The sequence below is a fragment of the Lynx rufus genome, unplaced genomic scaffold (assembly GCF_022079265.1).
Source record: "Lynx rufus isolate CCGP_SWC_20201006 ecotype Redwood Valley unplaced genomic scaffold, mLynRuf1.p SCAF_4, whole genome shotgun sequence".
NCBI classification, from domain to species: domain Eukaryota; kingdom Metazoa; phylum Chordata; class Mammalia; order Carnivora; family Felidae; genus Lynx; species Lynx rufus.
Window position 1 is genome coordinate 14,796,550 of NW_025814856.1, and position 18,104 is coordinate 14,814,653.

General features: G+C 47.4%; 1 protein-coding gene across 2 annotated transcripts in view; it reads left to right on the forward strand.

Moving 5' to 3' along the window:
- Positions 1–18,104, forward strand: part of LARS2 (leucyl-tRNA synthetase 2, mitochondrial) — a 169,624-nt gene that overhangs the window by 112,611 nt on the left and 38,909 nt on the right. For both annotated transcript variants that reach the window (XM_047096296.1, XM_047096297.1), the window contains 3 exons: positions 3,306–3,589; positions 7,019–7,117; positions 10,639–10,776. In XM_047096296.1, the coding sequence (XP_046952252.1) occupies positions 3,306–3,589; positions 7,019–7,117; positions 10,639–10,776 (521 nt within the window). The remainder of the gene's footprint in view (positions 1–3,305; positions 3,590–7,018; positions 7,118–10,638; positions 10,777–18,104) is intronic.

An 18,104-nucleotide genomic window follows, 5' to 3' on the forward strand; every position in this document is an offset into this window, starting at 1 on the left:
TAATGGTCTTGCAGCCTCGTTTCTTAATCTTTGAAAACAAAACAACATTCTTTTCTTCAAGATCTAGAAATTTGTCACCTCTAAATCAAGCCTAATCCTAGGTTCGTGGTTATCGTAGTCATTCTATTCTGGGAATCTCCTGCTGGAAAAAAAAAATTTCCCCTTCCGGGAAAACTGATTCCCTGGGAGAGTGACTGAAATTGGCTGTTCTCCCCAGATTATTGACTTGTTTCTACCTGAAGTTGAACTCGCCTATGGAAATGAACACTGAAGTTGAATCGCGTTTATTCATTTGGTCCAGGTTATCTCTTGGCAGGTGGTAGGTCTGGCAGGATTTGACCTCAGCCTTGCAGTTGCCCCAGGCCAGGGAGTATGATGGAGGAGGTAGGGTGAGGGCTAAGTGGGAAAGAGCAGAGCTGGTGTTTCTCGAACTTGAGCGCACCCCAGAGTCGACGGGCGCCTCGTTTGGACCCAGAGTGCCTGGCAGATTCTGACTCAGTGGTCCCAGGTAGAACCCAAGAATTTGCACTTCTAGTAAGTTTCAGGTGCTTCTGTTGCTACTACTGATCCAGGATCCGTATTTTGAGGATCCCTGGCCCAGAACCTTGCTATTCAAAGTGTGGTCCCCGGACCGGCCGCACAGGCATCACTTGCTAGACGTGGAGCCTCTCAGAGCCCCCTGAGTCTAATAAGATCCCCCATGAGATCTGTGTGCTTATTGAGGTTTGACTCTTCCGGTTTAGAGTGCTGTTTCTTAAACTTGGCCGCCCTTCAGAAATACCTGGAAAGTGTTTTAAACTACTGATGCTTGAGTCCCACCCCAGAAATTCTGATTTGATGGTTACGGGGTGGAAGGCATGGATTGAACATCAAGCGTGTTCAGAGCTCCCCACGTGATTCTCTTGTGCAGCTGAGTCTGGGAACTGCCGGTGTCACCTAGTGAGTGCCTCCCTGGCCGTGTCTCTGAATCGCCCAGGAGATGCTTACTGGCCCCAGGCTGGCTGATCCTGATTCAGTTAGACCTGGAATTCTGGGATTTTCAGGTTTGGGAGTCGCTGGCTATGGGCTATTTTGTAGATATGTATACAGATAGACATATACAAAGAATAAGAGTGTGGCCAACTTTTTTTCCTTACGCGAGTGACATTTTCTGACTTCGTGTTTGTGCCTTCACTTCGTAAACGGTATCCCCAGATGTGAGTCATGCTCTCAGATACGGAACCTTAAACCTTCTCTTCGACCGTGTTGGGGCAGGCTCCCTGGAGGAGGTGCAGAGCCAAAACCAAGGTGCCTGTAGCGGAGCCCTCGATGTCTCAGCAGGGCAAGAAAGGAGGCACTCGTGGCCAAAATTAGGCTTCTGAAGTGCCCAGAGAGATACTCTCTCTTTAGTATGGGACTGACGTGAGTGAATGCTCCCTGGCTTGTTCTGATAGGTTCATGTGGTCCATTGAACCCTCTCCAGGCTCTAGACTGAATATCTAGGACAACAAATGCTTTTTGGCAGGTGGAGGGAGAACAGGTGGTGAGAGGCTCCTGTCATCCGTGAGCCTCTGGGATGTAAAGACAGTGATACGTGGAGGAGGTAGACTTCCAAGAGAGCTTGTGATCGTTTGCCCCATCATCGTGTGATGGCGGGGGTGTGGAGCGTGGAGTGCGGGCCTTGCCGCGGTCGCGAGCACTGCGTGATCTTCGGGAGACCCTGCAGACCCCAAGGACGGGGCTGCTGTTGATCAACAGCTGCACGTATTTCTGCATATGCCTCATGCTCGTAAGCTCCTTGCGGGCGGGGGGCAGAGCATAATTATCTTCGTGCCCCCAGTGCCCGGCAGGAGCCTGGCACATAGTAGGTATGCGGGCCGTCTTCAGTGAACCAATTCCGGGGTACCCCAAGCCCCCCGTTGGCATTCCATGCCGGTTCCATTCTTACCATTAGTTTGGTTCTGAGAAGGGCATCAGATGAAAAGAGAAATTCTATTTTCAACTTAGAAAAAAATTTTTTTTTCTTTTTTTTTTTTCTTTTAATTTTTAACGTTTATTTATGAGACAGAGAGAGACAGAGTGTGAACAGGGGAGGGGCAGAGAGAGAGGGAGACATAGAATCTGAAACAGGCTCCAGGCTCTGAGCAGTCAGCACAGAGCCCGATGTGGGGCTCGAACTCACGGACCATGAGATCATGACCTGAGCCGAAGTCGGACGCTTAACCGACCGAGCCACCCAGGCGCCCCAGAAAAAATTTTTTTAATGTTTAATTTTGAGAGAGGGAGAGATAGAACATGAGTGGGGGCGGGGGCAGAGAGAGAGAGAGACAGACAGACAGACAGACAGACAGAATCCCAAGCAGGCTCCAGGCTCCGAGCCATCAGCCCAGAGCCCGATGCGGGGCTCGAACCCACGAACTGGGAGATCCTGAGCCGAGCTGAAGTCAGACGCTTAACCGACTGCGCCCCCCGGGCGCCCCTCTCTTTTCTACTTGTGTTTCACTCCGCTGTCTCTAAATCGAGAGCATTTAAACAGAGAAGAAGTGGTTCTGGTCCTTCCAGCTGTGGCTCCAATTCGTTCCCCTGCTTTGCCTGAAATGCCTTCGGCTTCAGGATATTGAACCTTTTCTCTTCCAGATTATGTTTCCCCCAACAGGGGACTGGTCATTAGAAATGCATATCATGCAGTTCTTTGTTGGCAGCTCAAAGCATTTGATGTCTGCAGTATCTCGGGGCTCAGGTGATGAGGAGACCCGCGGAACTGGAGCCGGTTTCCCCGTTAGACACAGTGGACACAGGGCGTGGGGCTGACGGTGCTTTTAGGGGGTCCTCAACAAGGTTTGCACTTCTTTTAAAACCAGAGGGAAAAAAGCAAACTTTTAGGATTTCAAAATTTCATTTGTTTTCATTCCACACACTCCTAAAATACAATTTTAACAAATGTTTTTCAAGTTTGTTTATTTTGAGAGACAGAGCACAAGCAGGGGAGGGGCCGAGAGAAAGAGAGACAGACTCCCAAGCAGGCTCCACACCATCAGTGCAGAGCCCAGCGCGGGGCTTGAACTCACGAACCGTGAGATGGTGACCTGAGCCGAGATCAAGAGTCAGACGCCTAACCCGATGTGCCACCCAGGTGCCCCATAAAATACAGTCTTTGGTATTATCCTAAGGAGGAAGGGGCCACAAAGATAGAGGCACCCGGGGCTCTGAAGACACCACATGGCCCTGCACAGACCACACACGAAAATCGCAGTCTGGTGGCATGCGGGTGGTGACACCTTGTCCCTGGGGAGGGAAGACTAGGATTTCTCTCTTTCCCCTTGCAGTTCACAGGCATGAACCGGCAGGATGCGTTTCTAGCCTTGACCCAGAAAGCCCGGAGGAAGAGAGTCGGTGGAGACGTGACGAGTGACAAACTGAAGGACTGGCTGGTCTCGCGACAGCGGTACTGGGGCACGCCCATCCCCATGGTCCACTGCCCGGCCTGTGGCCCCGTGCCGGTGCCTCTGCAGGATTTGCCCGTGACCTTGCCCCACATCACAGCTTTTACCGGCAAGGGAGGCTCCCCCCTGGCCACGGCTTCGGACTGGGTGAACTGCGCCTGCCCGAGGTAAGGGGTCCCCAGCACCCTGCTGGAGTCTCAGACTCTCTGCTCCCTTGACCTGGCACTTCGACCAGACTGGAAAGAATATGCTAGGTCTTTCGGGACGTTGGAGAGAAGGGGCTGGAATCTGAGGCCTGGCCACCAGGATGAGCACCCTCTCCTCTCCTCTCTGAGCCAGAAGCAGCAGCGGGTGTCCATTCACATCCTTGCCAGAAACACCTGGTCCCATTGATGCAAAGCCGCACGTGTTCAGCATAGCTTTGTAAAAGGCCACTTCCTCCCGTTTCATATTCCAGAGAGCTTCTTGGAAGCAGAGAAAATGGTGTCTCCTCTCTGCCTTGGTTTTCCCACCTAGAGGCTTGGTAACAATGGAGATTTTCTCATAAGTAGCAGCGTGGTAGCTACGAGGGTGTGTATGCTGAGGGGTTTCGCTCTTTAATATACTGAAACACCTGCTCGTTTTGGAAGTAGGATTGTTGCACCGTTCGTTCCCCGGCGTATCTCAGATGTGATTCTTGTGATACCAGACCGGCTGATTAAACAACTAAGTAACGAGTACCGGCTGTGTATCTTCCTGCTTCCTTCTGTGGAGAAGCCATTTTTTTCTGGGCCTTACAGATCGCGATGAGGGTGTTAAAATGTAGTCCTCTGCCAGTACAGAGCTGAATTACGAGGTTGGTAATCAGGGAACCATAGTGCAGTTGCAGGGCCCAAGCTAGGGAGTCAGACAGTAACGGGTCCAAGGCCTGGCCCTGCCTCCTAACTAGCCATGCGGCCTTGGGAAAGTCACTTAACTTCTCTGAGCTTCGGTTTTCTTATCAGAAACTAAACCCCCTCGAAGGGCCGCTCGGGAGACTAGAATTGAGACATGTAATCCTGCACAGTGACCCTTACCAGTCAGTGAATAGAAGTGTTACCACTGTCCTCCTGGGTCCTCACCCAGCTGGTTTTAAGATAAGGCTTGTGGGCAGGAACATAGGGAGCTCTGGGTCTTTTGGGGATAGAAACGTGGGTTCCAGGAGAAGCCAGCACACCCTCCGTATTGATAAGCGGTGACAAAAGGGTCTCTCTGCCGGAGACACTGGTGGCCTTCAGCGCACCAGCTGCAGCAGCCCAGGGCCCTTGCGGTGGGGAGAAGGTTTCCTCCCCTGGTTGTGGATTCCTGGAGGTCAGAGCGCAGGTCTTTGGTATTGGTCCAGGCTCCCTGGACGATTCTAGTGAGCATCTAGGGCTGACAGTCACGGAACCAGCGTGTCCAGTGGTAAGGACCGCAGGTGCCCGAGCCCAACAGGTGTGGAGTCCTTACTCTTGAGCTCCAAGACCTTGGGCAGATTGCTTAACCTGTCTGGACTTCAGTTACTCGGTTACTGCAGAATGGGGACATGAGTAGTACCTACCTCATAATCCCCGGGGTTCCCGGGATTAAATGAGAGAATGCCTGGGAAGCATTGGGCTCATTGCCTGCCACCCACCCCCGCCCTCGTTAGTACCGTTGGCGCTCCTAATGACAATACCATTGTCACTGTCACCAGCACCTGTCTCTCCCACTTACCAAGTAGCCTGGCCACATCACAAGCTTTTCGTGTCGGTCGTAAAATATGTTGGTGTCCTCAAGTCCAGCGTGACCACTAAAAAGAAAATCAACCTGGCAAGCTGTAGGCGGACATTCCTCCTTTGATCAGTTGAGCCCTGAATTTTCTTCCTGACCTGTACACCTGCACTAATAGTGTGGGAGAATAAGGAATTTTTGTGTTGTAATTATTTCCCCAAATAGTGTCTACGTTCTGGTTGATTGCTTTCCAACTAAAAAGATCTGGCTTTAATTTAGAGATGTGCTGTTGAGCTCGGCGGCTTCTAGTAGCCCCGGGCGGTAGGAAACAGGATTCCCTCGGGCTCCCTCCCCTCAACGTCTGCCCCCAGGGCCCACCGCTGTCCCCAGAGGGAGGCCCCTGTGAGTCCCAGAGCCCCGCCAGATCCGGGGCTTCTGTCTCTCTGCTCAGCTTCTATTTAATCAGCAGGAGCTTGGGGGGTGGGGTGGGGGGGTGGTGATGGCTGTCTCCTTCAGTACTATCTGTAAAGGCAGTATGAACTGCTCCACAGATGCAAGATCTAAATGCAAGCCTTCTTTTATTTTTAAATTAAAAGCAGACTCATGCCCTTGCATGCAAAATGAGCAGAAGATTCATCAGACCCTCTTGAGGTTCCTCACGTCCCTCCTCAAAATCTCCAAGAACCCCCAAGGACTCCGACTGCCAAAAGGGCAGCTATTTTAGGAGGGTGGTTGGTCCTACATCTGTGTCTCAAAAGGCAGAGCCTGGAGTCAGAACTGTGTTCTCCAGCAGTCCTTCTCCCTGCCACAAAGGGCCCCTGTTCGCAGCTGGTGATAAATGGTGCGACCCATCACTGCTGATCCAAGCCTGGAGGAGTCTTCGGGGGTGGGGGCAGGGAGGCTGAGCCCTTCCTAGGCTAGGCCGGACTAAGGGCGCCCTCTCTTGGGTTCCTGCAAGTTGTACGATTTTTGCACCCGGTTTGTGTGGTTCCGTGGGCCCATCACACTGGGCACGTGCTTCGGAACTGGTTCAGCCGTTGGGCCCTTGTGGAACCTTAGTCCTCCCCAGGCATCCCCATCTCGAGGATTGCTTTTTCTTTTCAGCCCTTCACACTCCAAGGATCTCACTTCATTTGCTTTCTTGAATGGTAGGGCTGTCTTTACCCTTCTGTATCCCATCCTTCAGCAGGCGGTGTGTTGGAGGGGAGCTTCTGATTTGTGGCGTTTGCCAATTTCTATAGTGTGCGTACTTCTGCAAGGGCTAGGTTCGGGCTACTGTCTCGACATGACTTGTCACCGAGCCGGGAAGACGTGTGAACAGTTGATTCTCACAAGCTGGTGTGAGAGGTGGCCCCAGCACGCCACTGCCTTTGGACCTCCAAGGTGACCTCTCTTCCCAAGGTTTCGAATTCTGCACCCCTGGCCCTAGTAGAGATAGGGAAAACCCAAGTTTATTCTTTAGCACATCTACATTTGGTTTTCAACTTCTCTTTATAAGTCGATTTCCTTCACAAGTATCATAAACTAGGCATTGGCTGAAGGCAATCTTGACACGCCTAAAATAGAAGTTAACGTGCAAAAGAGACCGTCCGGGCTTATCCTCTTAGGTTGTTAGATTTTCTACCAGGTAAAATTCAGACAAGTGGAGAATAATGCTTTTACTTGGTGAAGATTTAAATTTTTATTTGTAAATTTCTTCAAAACATCATGTACCGAACAATACAAAAGGAGAGTATCCTCTGAATTACCAATCCATGATGAAGCATTGTTCTTGGGACATTCTAAATTGATATTCAGTTGTCATCGCTTTCCCAAAAGCTGGTGGGAAAACTGCATTAAAATTTAAAAATTTTAAAAGAAACTGATGAACTTCCTTTATTTTTTAGGTGCAAGGGAGCCGCCAAGAGAGAGACAGACACAATGGATACCTTTGTTGATTCTGCTTGGTACTACTTTAGATATACCGACCCGCAGAATGCTCACAGGTAAAGCCTTGCTGAATCCTTTGAGCATGTGTCAGTTTGGGTCCTCCAAGAAGCAGACACCAAGATAGAGTCATAGGTACAAGAGATTTACTGAGGGCAGCGCCTGAAAGGTTGGGGGGAAAGGGGAGCAGGAGCCGGTGGGGAGAGCCCTTATAGACCACAGTGCGGGTCCCATGCCCGAGAGGGGAGTGGGAGGAAGGAAGGAGGGTTGCGTTGGAAGAGTCTCAGACCACAGTGCAGCTCTGAGAAGGTCTTAGCCAGGCCGCCAGGAAGCCCCAAGCAAAGGTTATCCAGTAGAAAGTCCCAAGTCCGTCAGTGAGAAATAAGCCCACTGACCCAATCAAAGGAGGCACTCGGAGACTTGGAGCACCATGAAGCGAGGCTTTAATCAACATTCAGCATTCTTGCAAGAGCAGGTGTCTGATAGAAAGGCACGCTAGGGGGTGGTCACAGCAGACAATTTATCTCCTAGCCTGCAAGTCCCTCCCCTGGTTTCTCATTGGCTGAGCACTACGGAGGCAAGTCCCTCCCCTGGTTCCTCATTGTCTGAGTACTACAGAAGTTACCCCCCCTTACTGGGGGTGGGGCGTATGCCCATGTAAGGCAAAAAGTAGTTCTGATTGGAACAAACGTACTTTCTCTGAAGTGACACAGAGACTTTTAGTCCCTTCTTTGTTCTTTGGAGCATGCTCATTGCAAAGCCTGCAAAAATAAGCCTGAGGAACAGAGAGGGGTGGGGGGGGGGGGGGAAGAAGAACCCGGAAGTGAAGTGACCAAGGGTTTGGACTCCATATGGGGTGGGGGTGGGGGGCTGATATATACTTGCAGTAGGTTGTAAACCTACTGTTAGCTAGACAGCACAGCTTTTATTTGGTATTGAATCCTCTCCCTTACTTTTTACATCCCCTCCCTCTGGGAGAGCAGGGGCTGTAGGGATACTGAATGGTCCCAAAGGCACAACGCCTGGAAGCCGCTGGTCAACTGCTCACCTTGACGCCGGCTCTCATAAGCGAGTGTGTCAGATTATTAAATTAGATTCGTCGCAGCCAAGCAAGCCCCAAGTACAAGAAAAATTAAAAAACAGACGAAGGAAGAAAATTCTGTCACAATACCCTTCTTGGCCCTGTGGTGAACTGCGTTGTAGGGTTATTAAGATGTAATGTTTTACTTAACCGGAAGTAATGATGGGAGGGAAGGAAGTAGGGAGTGTGAGAGAGCTAGGGAGCATTGCCTCTGGTCACATACACTCGGTAATTTCTAAAATCGATAAATCAATGAAGGGTGGAATTGCCGGAAGAAACGGCTACAAGAATTCCAAGTGGCTAAGCGGGAGGCGGGGTGGTGCTCACGAAGGCAGGGGGCCGGAGACCAGTGTTGAAATCGCAGACCTCTCGGTACTGCCTGAGTTTTCAGCCCTGTGCATGTTTCTTAGGCAAAGAGAAATAAATGAATAAGGGAAAGAGCCGTAGGGAGAGAGGGTAAAGAGAATGAGCGAAAGAAGGCTGTCGCAGAGCACTTAAGATCGCACCCACCATGCATCAAAGACCTTGGCAGCCTGCTGTCATCCTCAAGAGAACCATTGCTCTCCAGCCCCGTAGTCTGCATATCAGAACGCCCCCCCCCTCCTTTCCCTTCATCATTGCAAAAGAATACATTTCCAGTGAGGTGGGTGCTCTGGCCCTCCCCGTGCCAGAGTCCCGCCCTGCGAGATGGCCAGTCTGTAATTTGAGTTCAGGCCATCCAGGAATAAGCGGACCCTGAGTAAACCATAGCTGGCTAAGCCACGATGCCCGGGGACTGCCGCGGCTGGGAAGAGGGCCCCTTTTCTGGCTCTTCCTTCTAGAAGGAGCTGTTGGCACCATCCGTCCGGTAGCAGCTGCTCAGAATGCCAGGGCCGTCAGGCTCTACCTGTCAGAATGTTTAAGGAAAACCTTCTTACAGAGGATGAAAGCTCTACATCAGCACGGACCCTTGACTGGTGAGAGACGCCTCTGGGGCCTTCACAGCCTTTCGATCTGGGAACACCCTTTAGCACATCATAAGAATGCAGCTGCTAGTTTTAGCACGGCTTGAGTGCTTACCGCCTGGCTTCCGGGGTAAATCCTGGGGCAATGGCTACTTTCCATGTCTTAATGCACCCCACACTCGTGTTCCCGAGGAGTCTCACCCTTGACCTCCCTTTCTCTTCTGGCACATGGATCGGCAGCTGGATTTTTCTGAGGAACCGTTATTCACAAAGAACAAAAGTTGTTTGAGCTTTACCAGAATTCTGGCATGGTGACTGGAGAAAACCCGGCTGCATGAAGGTGCAAATGCGGGCGGTTGGCCAGGCTTACCTGCTGAGCGGCGGGCTCTGTCTTGCGGCCTGAGCCTAGTCCGTGCTGGGGGAAAATATTGCTTTGAGGTGTAGGGAAGAGAATTCACCCATATTTGAAACCACGGAGTACAGATCCTCCGAAGGCAGAGGTTTACTTCATTGGATGAGCTCAAGGAAGCACATTATCTTGGGGTTAAAGGTCCTCAGCCAGGGGTGCCTGGGTGGCTCCGGTCAGTTTAGCGTCCGACCTCAGCTCAGGTCATGATCTCGTGGTTCGTGGGTCCGAGCCCTGTGTCTGGCTCTGTGCTGACAGCTCAGAGCCTGGAGCCTGCTTCGGATTCTGCGTCTCCCTTGCTCTCTGCCCCTTGCACTCTGTGTGTGTCTCTCTCTCAAAGATAAATAAACATTCAAAAAAGGTAAAGGTCCTCAGCCAGCTCTGCTCCCCTCCCCACGACACACGCACATGCACACCCGCACACACCTCTGCATACTCACAGACTCCCCCCTTCAGGGTCCCAGCCAGAAAATAGAGGGAAGTAGTACTTTCTTTACTCCCCAGGGAGTATGAGGAGGCCTTTCTTGTAGGATCTCTGTCACTGATAGCATCCGTTAGGTGAGAGAGAGATGTTGGCCCGATTTTGTGATGGTTACCCTAACTATGCTCCTTGCACGCAGGAGACTGTATTCAGGCTCTCGCTGACTATCTGTGTTTTAACGCTGCTTTTAAAAGTAAGATTGAATTCCTGTTTTAAAATGTACGTGTAGTGTCTAACTGTTAATCTCCTCGTAAATGCCATATTGCCCCCTGTTGGTAAGAACTCACACATCCCAATTGCCTTATCGGAATAAAAACTAAAACATAAATCCACATATTCAAATATGCATTTTACAGAAATACCCCTTTCCCAGAAATACCTTTTTTTGCTGCTGTGTTTTCCTCTTGTCTCCATTTTATATGGAAATCGGCATTTGTTAAATTGTCAGCAGCAACTTCTGAAACAGTTTTTATAAATTTCTGAATTTAACACGGACCTGACTTTCCTTTAGTAGATAAGTTTTTCTCTTACAATATTTTTGAAAAGAAAACAAGTGTTTCTCTGACATAATCTGTTTCAGGGCGTATGCAGATTACAGTGGGTCTGTCTGATTTATGTAATTGAGGCAAAGTGGGTTTTTAAAAAACGACCGTTTCTCTTTCTTCCAGCCCTTTTAACGCCGCCTTGGCAGATTACTGGATGCCTGTGGATTTGTACATCGGAGGGAAGGAACACGCTGTCATGCACTTGTTCTACGCGAGATTCTTCAGTCATTTTTGCCATGATCAAAAAATGGTCAAGCACAGGTGAGCATTTATCCCCCTTTGCAAAAGAACTTGGTTCCGTGAACGACAACCGAAAGCAGGTGCCAGTTCTTCCGGGGACCAAGGTAAATGGAGGTCGTGGCAGACTTCGGTTTTCAAGTGTACTTCGGAGGTCACTGTCAGCCTTCGCCGCGTGAAGTGCCATTTCTGTTGCTTCGTTTCACTTCTAGCCTGTGAGATTGCAGGTTCGCACAGAATCTTGCCCTCAGCTCTTGTCTGTTTAGCGGAGTTAAGTTACTGAGCCGTTTACTTGTGAGGCAGAGACAAGCGCTCATAATGTTGCATGGCTTTTTACAGTGACTCGTTTCAGGTGGTGTTTATCATCTGGCCACACTCGATGTAAGCTCTTTTTCTAAGCCTGACTGAATCGTGCCTGGATAGATGACACTGAGATAAGCAGATAATGGATTAAAGCTGGGGAATCCCATTGTAAATCCATTGATAAATTTTCTTCCTATTGGCCTATAACCTATTCCCCATTATGGTCAGCAAGGTATATGTGCGCTTTTTCCCCCCATGAAATACGTCATATATATATATGTATACGTATATACGTCATATATATATATATATATATATATGTATATGTGTATACGTATACATATATATACAATATTGCATGTACATATATGTATGTATATATTGTATAATGTCTTGTACAATTCAAAGAATAAAGTGAACATCCCTGCACCCTCCTTCTCAGTTTGAGAAAGAGTACTCCAGTCCCTTAGAACACCCAGGGTCCCCTACCCAGTCTTACTCTGTCCCTACTCACCGCCCCTCCCCTGGCCAACCCCTATCCTGCATTATTCACTTTCTTCTCTTTATAAATTTATCACCTCTGTATGTAGTTTTGAAACAGTGTGTGTTTTTTGGTTTTCTTGTGTGTGAGCTTTATATGTATAGAATCATATTTCGTGTATTCCCTCTCGCTTTCCTCGCTCAGCATTTTTGGGGGCTCATCCACACTGGTGCACAGAGTTACGTTGCGTTTCTGTTTCCCCGCTGTGTGGTATTCGCTCACGTGGCGTGGAATTTCCAGCGCAGAACACAGTTTATGTGTCCATCCGCCACTCGTGGCTGGTGGAGTGTTTTGTGCAACGATGAGCCAAGCCAGACGGTGAGTGTTCCGGTACGTATTTGCTGACATACATGTGTCAGCACGTGTCTGGCGTGTGTCCCTAAGAGCCGAGCTCCTGAACCGCGGGGTATGCACGTGCCCGACCTCACTCAGGAACACCCCGCTTGTTTTCAGACTGCTCACATAAACCTGTGCTCATGCGAGCAGAGATGAGGTCCCCATCGCCGCGCGGCTCCTTCACGTCCACGTTGGTTACTGATGGTACCGTTTGTGGGTCACGGTTGAAATGAGAGACATTGCGCGCTCAGTGAAGCTGAGCAGTTATCAACGTGTCTAGGGGACCGGTGTGTTTTCCCTTCCGGTAAATCCCTATCTGTGTCCTTTATGCGTTGCTGGGTTGTCTTCTATTGACTGTAGGAACTTTGAAAATATTCTGGATGCTAACCCTTTTCCAGCTATGTGTATTGCAAGTATTTTTTCCCGGGTCTCAATTTCTCTCATTTTTATGGTGTCTTTTGACGAGTAGAAACTCTGAAGTTAATGCAGGAAATTTTAATGATTTTTTTCCTTTAGGGCTGTTTGTTGCTTTTAGTGTCTCAGTGCCCTCAGTGGACCCGTCCACGCATTGCCTTGCTGATCTTCAGTTGCCTCTCCATCAATGTCATGTTTCTGCGTATATATACAAGGGCCTGTTTATAGGATCTTTATTCTGTCGGTTCGTTTGCTTTTTGCTGTGCTCGTTATTTATTGGCTTTGTTATTTTAATTTTACAAATCTTACTGTCTGGTAAGGGTAGTCTTTCTACTTTGTTCTTTTTCTTTAGGAACAGCTTGGCTGTGATCAAATCTTTTGCCCTTCCATATGAATTTTAGATTCACCCTGTCACATTCCACAAAAATATCTATTGGGAGTTTAATGCAATTGCACGGAGTCTGGATACTTACTGATAGCTTTTCTCACTCTTCCTTTTTTTCTTTTAAATTTTTTAAATGTTTATTTTTGAGCAAGAGAGAGAGAGAGACAGAGCATGAGCAGGGGAGGGACAGAGAGAGAGGGAGACACAGAATCTGAGGCAGGCTCCAGGCTCTGAGCTGTCAGCCCAGAGCCTGACGCGGGGCTCGAACTCACGAACCGTGAGATCGTGACTTGAGCCGAAGTCGGACGCTCAACCGACTGAGCCACCCAAGTGCCCCCTCACTCTTCCTTTTTATGTCTCTGACCTTAACATCTGAAATTATTTCCCCTTTATCTGAAATATATATTTTAGAATATCTTTCATGCTCTTTAGTGAAGGTCCATCTATTAGCTTTTTTTTATTTATTTATTTATTTTTATTTTTTTTTCAACGTTTATTTTATTTTTGGGACAGAGAGAGACAGAGCATGAACGGGGGAGGGGCAGAGAGAGAGGGAGACACAGAATCGGAAACAGGCTCCAGGCTCTGAGCCATCAGCCCAGAGCCTGACGCGGGGCTCGAACTCACGGACCGCGAGATCGTGACCTGGCTGAAGTCGGACGCTTAACCGACTGCGCCACCCAGGCGCCCTTTTAGCTTTTATTTGATATTTCAACCTCATTTCTTAGTTTACCAGCTCAGTGACACCTTTAAAACAATTCTTTTTTTATAACTTGTCTGGCTTTTTCACTTATTTATCAGCAGGACAATAATTTAGGTTATTTTGTCTGTCATACCATCAGGAGCATAATTCCTGGGTTTTTTTTTCAATTACGGTTGTATTTTGTTTTTTGTGTCTTTAATTCAGCATCTGTTACACTATTTGTTTTTAATGTTTATTTATTTGTTTTGAGAGAGAGAGAGCACACTCATGCATGGGAGGGGCAGGGACAGAGGGAATCCTACACGGGCTCCACGCTTACTCAGTGCAGAGGCCGACCTGGGGCTCGAACTCACAACCCATGAGATCACAGCCTGAGCTGAAGTCAAGAGCCAGACGCTTAACTGACTAAGCCACCCAGGCACCCCCTAGACTGTTTTTTAATTGCAGAGAAAAAAAGGGAAAAAAAAAAAATCTGATGATCTCTTTGTCCAGATAACCCATGTTAACAACTTAAAAATACAAAATAATAAAGTAATGCATGTCTAAGGTTAAGAGTTTTTTTCTTAACTGCACAGAAACTGAACATTGAAGTCTCACTCCCTGCAGGCCACCCTCCACCCCTCCCCCCTCAACCTGTTAATGGCTTCTTTTGGTCTCTTCCAGAAAAACATTTTGCATTACCTCCATGTTTCTGTTGATAGACTTATTTTTAAAACGTGACATATATTACACACGTGCCTTTTTGCTTTTTTGATTTAATAATATATCCTAGTGATCCTTCTACATCAGCATGTGCCGACCCCCCATCCTTTGTAATTTATGCACAGTACCCCATCATAATGGATCTCCCGTGATTTATGTAAGCAATCACCTATTTTTCTAATTGCTGTTACAAAAAAAAAGAGTCAGGTGACTCTCACTGTCTGTGTTCTCAGCTGGTATTTGGGTTTATATCTGTAAGTCCAAGTCCCGACATGAAAATGCTGGGTCAAAGGATATGTGTTTTTAAAATTTTGATATATAAAAAATATATTACTTTAAAAATCTCAGGGGCTCCTGGGTGGCTCAGTTAAGCGTCCAACTTCGACTCACGTCATGATCTCGTGGTTCGTGAGTTCAAGCCCCGCATCCAGCTCTGTCCTGCTTCAGATTTTGTGTCTCCCCCTCTCTCCGCCCCTCCCCCGCTCATGCTCTGTCTCTCTCTCAAAAATAAACACGAAAAGAAATTTTTTTAATCAAAAAATAAATAAAGAAAAAAGAGAAAGGAAAGAAATGTCTGAATAGACTCTAAGGGGAAAAAAAGACCAACTTATTTAAAATCTGTTAATAGAACTTTGTGCGTCGCCGCAAACCTTCTGTAGAGCGTGGCGATCGCCTTGTACAAATATCTGACCTACATCATATATCTTCTATCTTGCTAGTCAAGAGCATGGCTATATATAGATGTATGTGTGCGTGTGTATTTGAATGTATAAAGGATATTTGACTTAAGCATATCTGTTTGTAGAGTGCCTGGGTGGGTCAGTCGGTTGAGTGTCCAACTTCGGTTCAGGTCGTGATCTCATGGTTCGTGGGTTCGAGCCCCGCACTGGGCTCTGGGCTGACAGCTCGGAGCCTGCGGCCTGCTTCATATTCTGTGTGTGTCTCTCTCTGTGCCCCTCCCCTGCTCATGCTGTGTCTCTCTCTCTCAAAAACAAGTAAACATGAAAAATAAATATCTCTAGTAACACAGACTACAGTCTAGTTTCTGCAAAATGAAGCATTATGAAAGCCCCCTCCCTTCACCCCCCCTCAGACCTGCTCCCTCTCTCTGTGCACACACACACAGATTAAGAGTCTATGGTACAGAAAACGCATTTCGTTTATACATCAAATTAAATGCTGAAAATAATTTTCTTCTCATTAGTCCCAGAGCCCTTCATGTGTCAAAATAAACTGATTGCATCAGAAGGACAGTGAATACATTAACAGCATTAAGCCTCAGTCGGAATGTTTGTGCCTTGAGACTTTTCCCATTCTGCCTTGAATTTCTTCTCTGTGGAAACTTCTTTACCTCATCAGATAAAACTTCCCCGTGAGGATGGGAATTGTGTCCTGTTGCTGTGACAGTATCGTGGAGACTGTACAGTCTCAGTGGATATTTGTTTAAATTGAGTTTAAGCCCTTGATATAAACAGATAAAAGTTTATGCTTTTCGGGGCTCTTGGCTGGCTCACTCGGTCGAGCGTGCGACTCTTGATCTCTGGGTCATGAGTTCAAGCCCCATGTTGGGCGTGGAGCCTACTTAAAAGAAAAAAATGAAACGAAAGAAGTTTATGTTTCCACAAGGAAGTGTCCTCCTTGGGCTAGAGAGAAAATACACCATGAGAAACGTTTCCTTCTGATGCAGGTCTAGAAACGAAGACCATAAATTATTTCTGGCCCCAAGGCCCATTTGTGCTTCTGAAGTTATTTGCAGGAGCAGTGAACAAACCAATAAATGAGTCAATGGCTAACTATTTTAAACTATAAGACAAAGCCTGGCTATTTTTATGACTCCTGTACAGTGGTTTTAGAACTATATTCGAGGAGAAAAAATGTTTGTGGCGTTCAGATGTAATTGTCAAGTCCCGTTTGGGGTAGGACTTGGTGTCTGTTGAAATGAATTTCTAACCCGCAGAGCCTCCAGACCCCTGGAACTTGCTTTTCCATCAGCCTTAAGGGACAGCTGTCCGGTGTACTTCGAAATATACCCGTGCAGTATTTTGTGTGCGTTTTTAAAAGTTCTTTACGAGATAGTGAGATTCTATTCCGTGCCCTCGTACCCCCCAAAAAAGAGACATTTATTTTAAGTACTCAAAATCTGACCTTGAAGAAGTTGCAGGAATTCCCCTTATCTCCGTGTCTCAACTCAGTTGTTAGGGTCACACTCCTGTGAAATCACATCGGGGCCAGGACGGCCTCTGAACATGGCCTTTTTCATCAGGGTGTCTCCACAAACCGGACAGCCACAGACGAAATGAGAGTCACCCGCCTTCTGTGGTAAAATTCAGGATTCTCCAGTCAGAATGTTTGAAGACCTTCAAACAACTTTTTCTTTTTTCTTTTTTTTTTTTTTTTTTTTTCAACGTTTATTTATTTTTGGGACAGAGAGAGACAGAGCATGAACGGGGGAGGGGCAGAGAGAGAGGGAGACACAGAATCAGAAACAGGCTCCAGGCTCTGAGCCATCAGCCCAGAGCCCGACGCGGGGCTCGAACTCACGGACCGCGAGATCGTGACCTGGCTGAAGTCGGACGCTTAACCGACTGCGCCACCCAGGCGCCCCTCAAACAACTTTTTCAAGCTGGCCTAGGAGGAAAAACTGAGACCTGTCAACCACGTGTGTATTTATGTCTCTTTATTTATTAGCTGTTTTTGCTGACACGTATCTAAATCAGAACTTTATTTTTTCGTTCTTTCTTTTTTTAAAAATTTACTTATTGTTTATTTACATCCAAGTGAGTTAGCAGATAGTGCAACACTGATTTCAGCAGGAGATTCCTTAGTGCCCCTTCCCCATTCAGCCCATCCCCCCTCCCACAACCCCTCCAGGAACACTCTGTTTGTTCTCCATATTTAAGAGTCTCTTCTGTTTTGACCCCTCCCTGTTTTTATATACTTTTTGCTTCCCTCCCCTTATAGTCATCTGTTTAGTATCTTAAATTGCTCATATGAGTGAAGTCATGTGATATTTGTCTTTCTCTAATTTCGCTTAGCATAATACCCTCCAGTTCCATCCACGTAGTTGCAAATGGCAAGATTTCATTCTTTTTGATTGCCGAGTAATACTCCATTGTATATGTATCCCACATCTTCTTTATCCATTCATCCATCGATGGACATGTGGGCTCTTTCCATACTTTGGCTATTGTTGATGGTGCTGCTATAAACATGGGGGTGCACATGTCCCTTCGAAACGGCACACCTGTATCCCGTGGATAAATGCCTAGTAGTGCCATTGCTGGGTCGTAGGGAAGTTCTATTTTTAATTTTTTGAGGAACCTCCATACTGTTTTCCAGAGTAGGTGCACCAGTTTGCATTCCCACCAGCAGTGCAAAAGAGATCCCCTTTCTCCGCATCCTCGCCAGCATCTGTTGTTGCCTGAGTTGTTAATATTAGCTATTCTGACACGTGTGAGGTGGTATCTCACTGTGGTTTTGATTTGAATTTCCCTGATGATGGGTGTTGTGGAGCATTTTTTCATGTGTCAGTTGGACATCTGGATGTCTTCTTTGGAGAAGTGTCTATTCATACCTTTTGCCCATTTCTTCACTGGATTATTTGTTTTTTTGCGTGTTGGGTTTGATAAGTTCTTTATAGATTTTGGATACTAACCCTTTATCTATCATCCGCAAATATCTTCTCCCATTCCATCAGTTGGCTTTTAGTTTTGCTGATTGTTTCCTTTGCTGTGCAGAAGCTTTTTATCTTGACGAGGTCCCAATAGTTCATGTTTGCTTTTGTTTCCCTTGCCTCTGGAGACGTTTTGAGTAAGAAGTTGCTGCGGCCAAGGTCAAAGAGGTTTTTGCCTGCTTTCTCCTCGAGGATTTTAATGGCTTCCTGTCTTACATTGAGGTCTTTCATCCGTTTTGAGTTTATTTTTGTGTCTGGTGTAAGAAAGTGGTCCAGGTTCATTCTTGTGCATGTC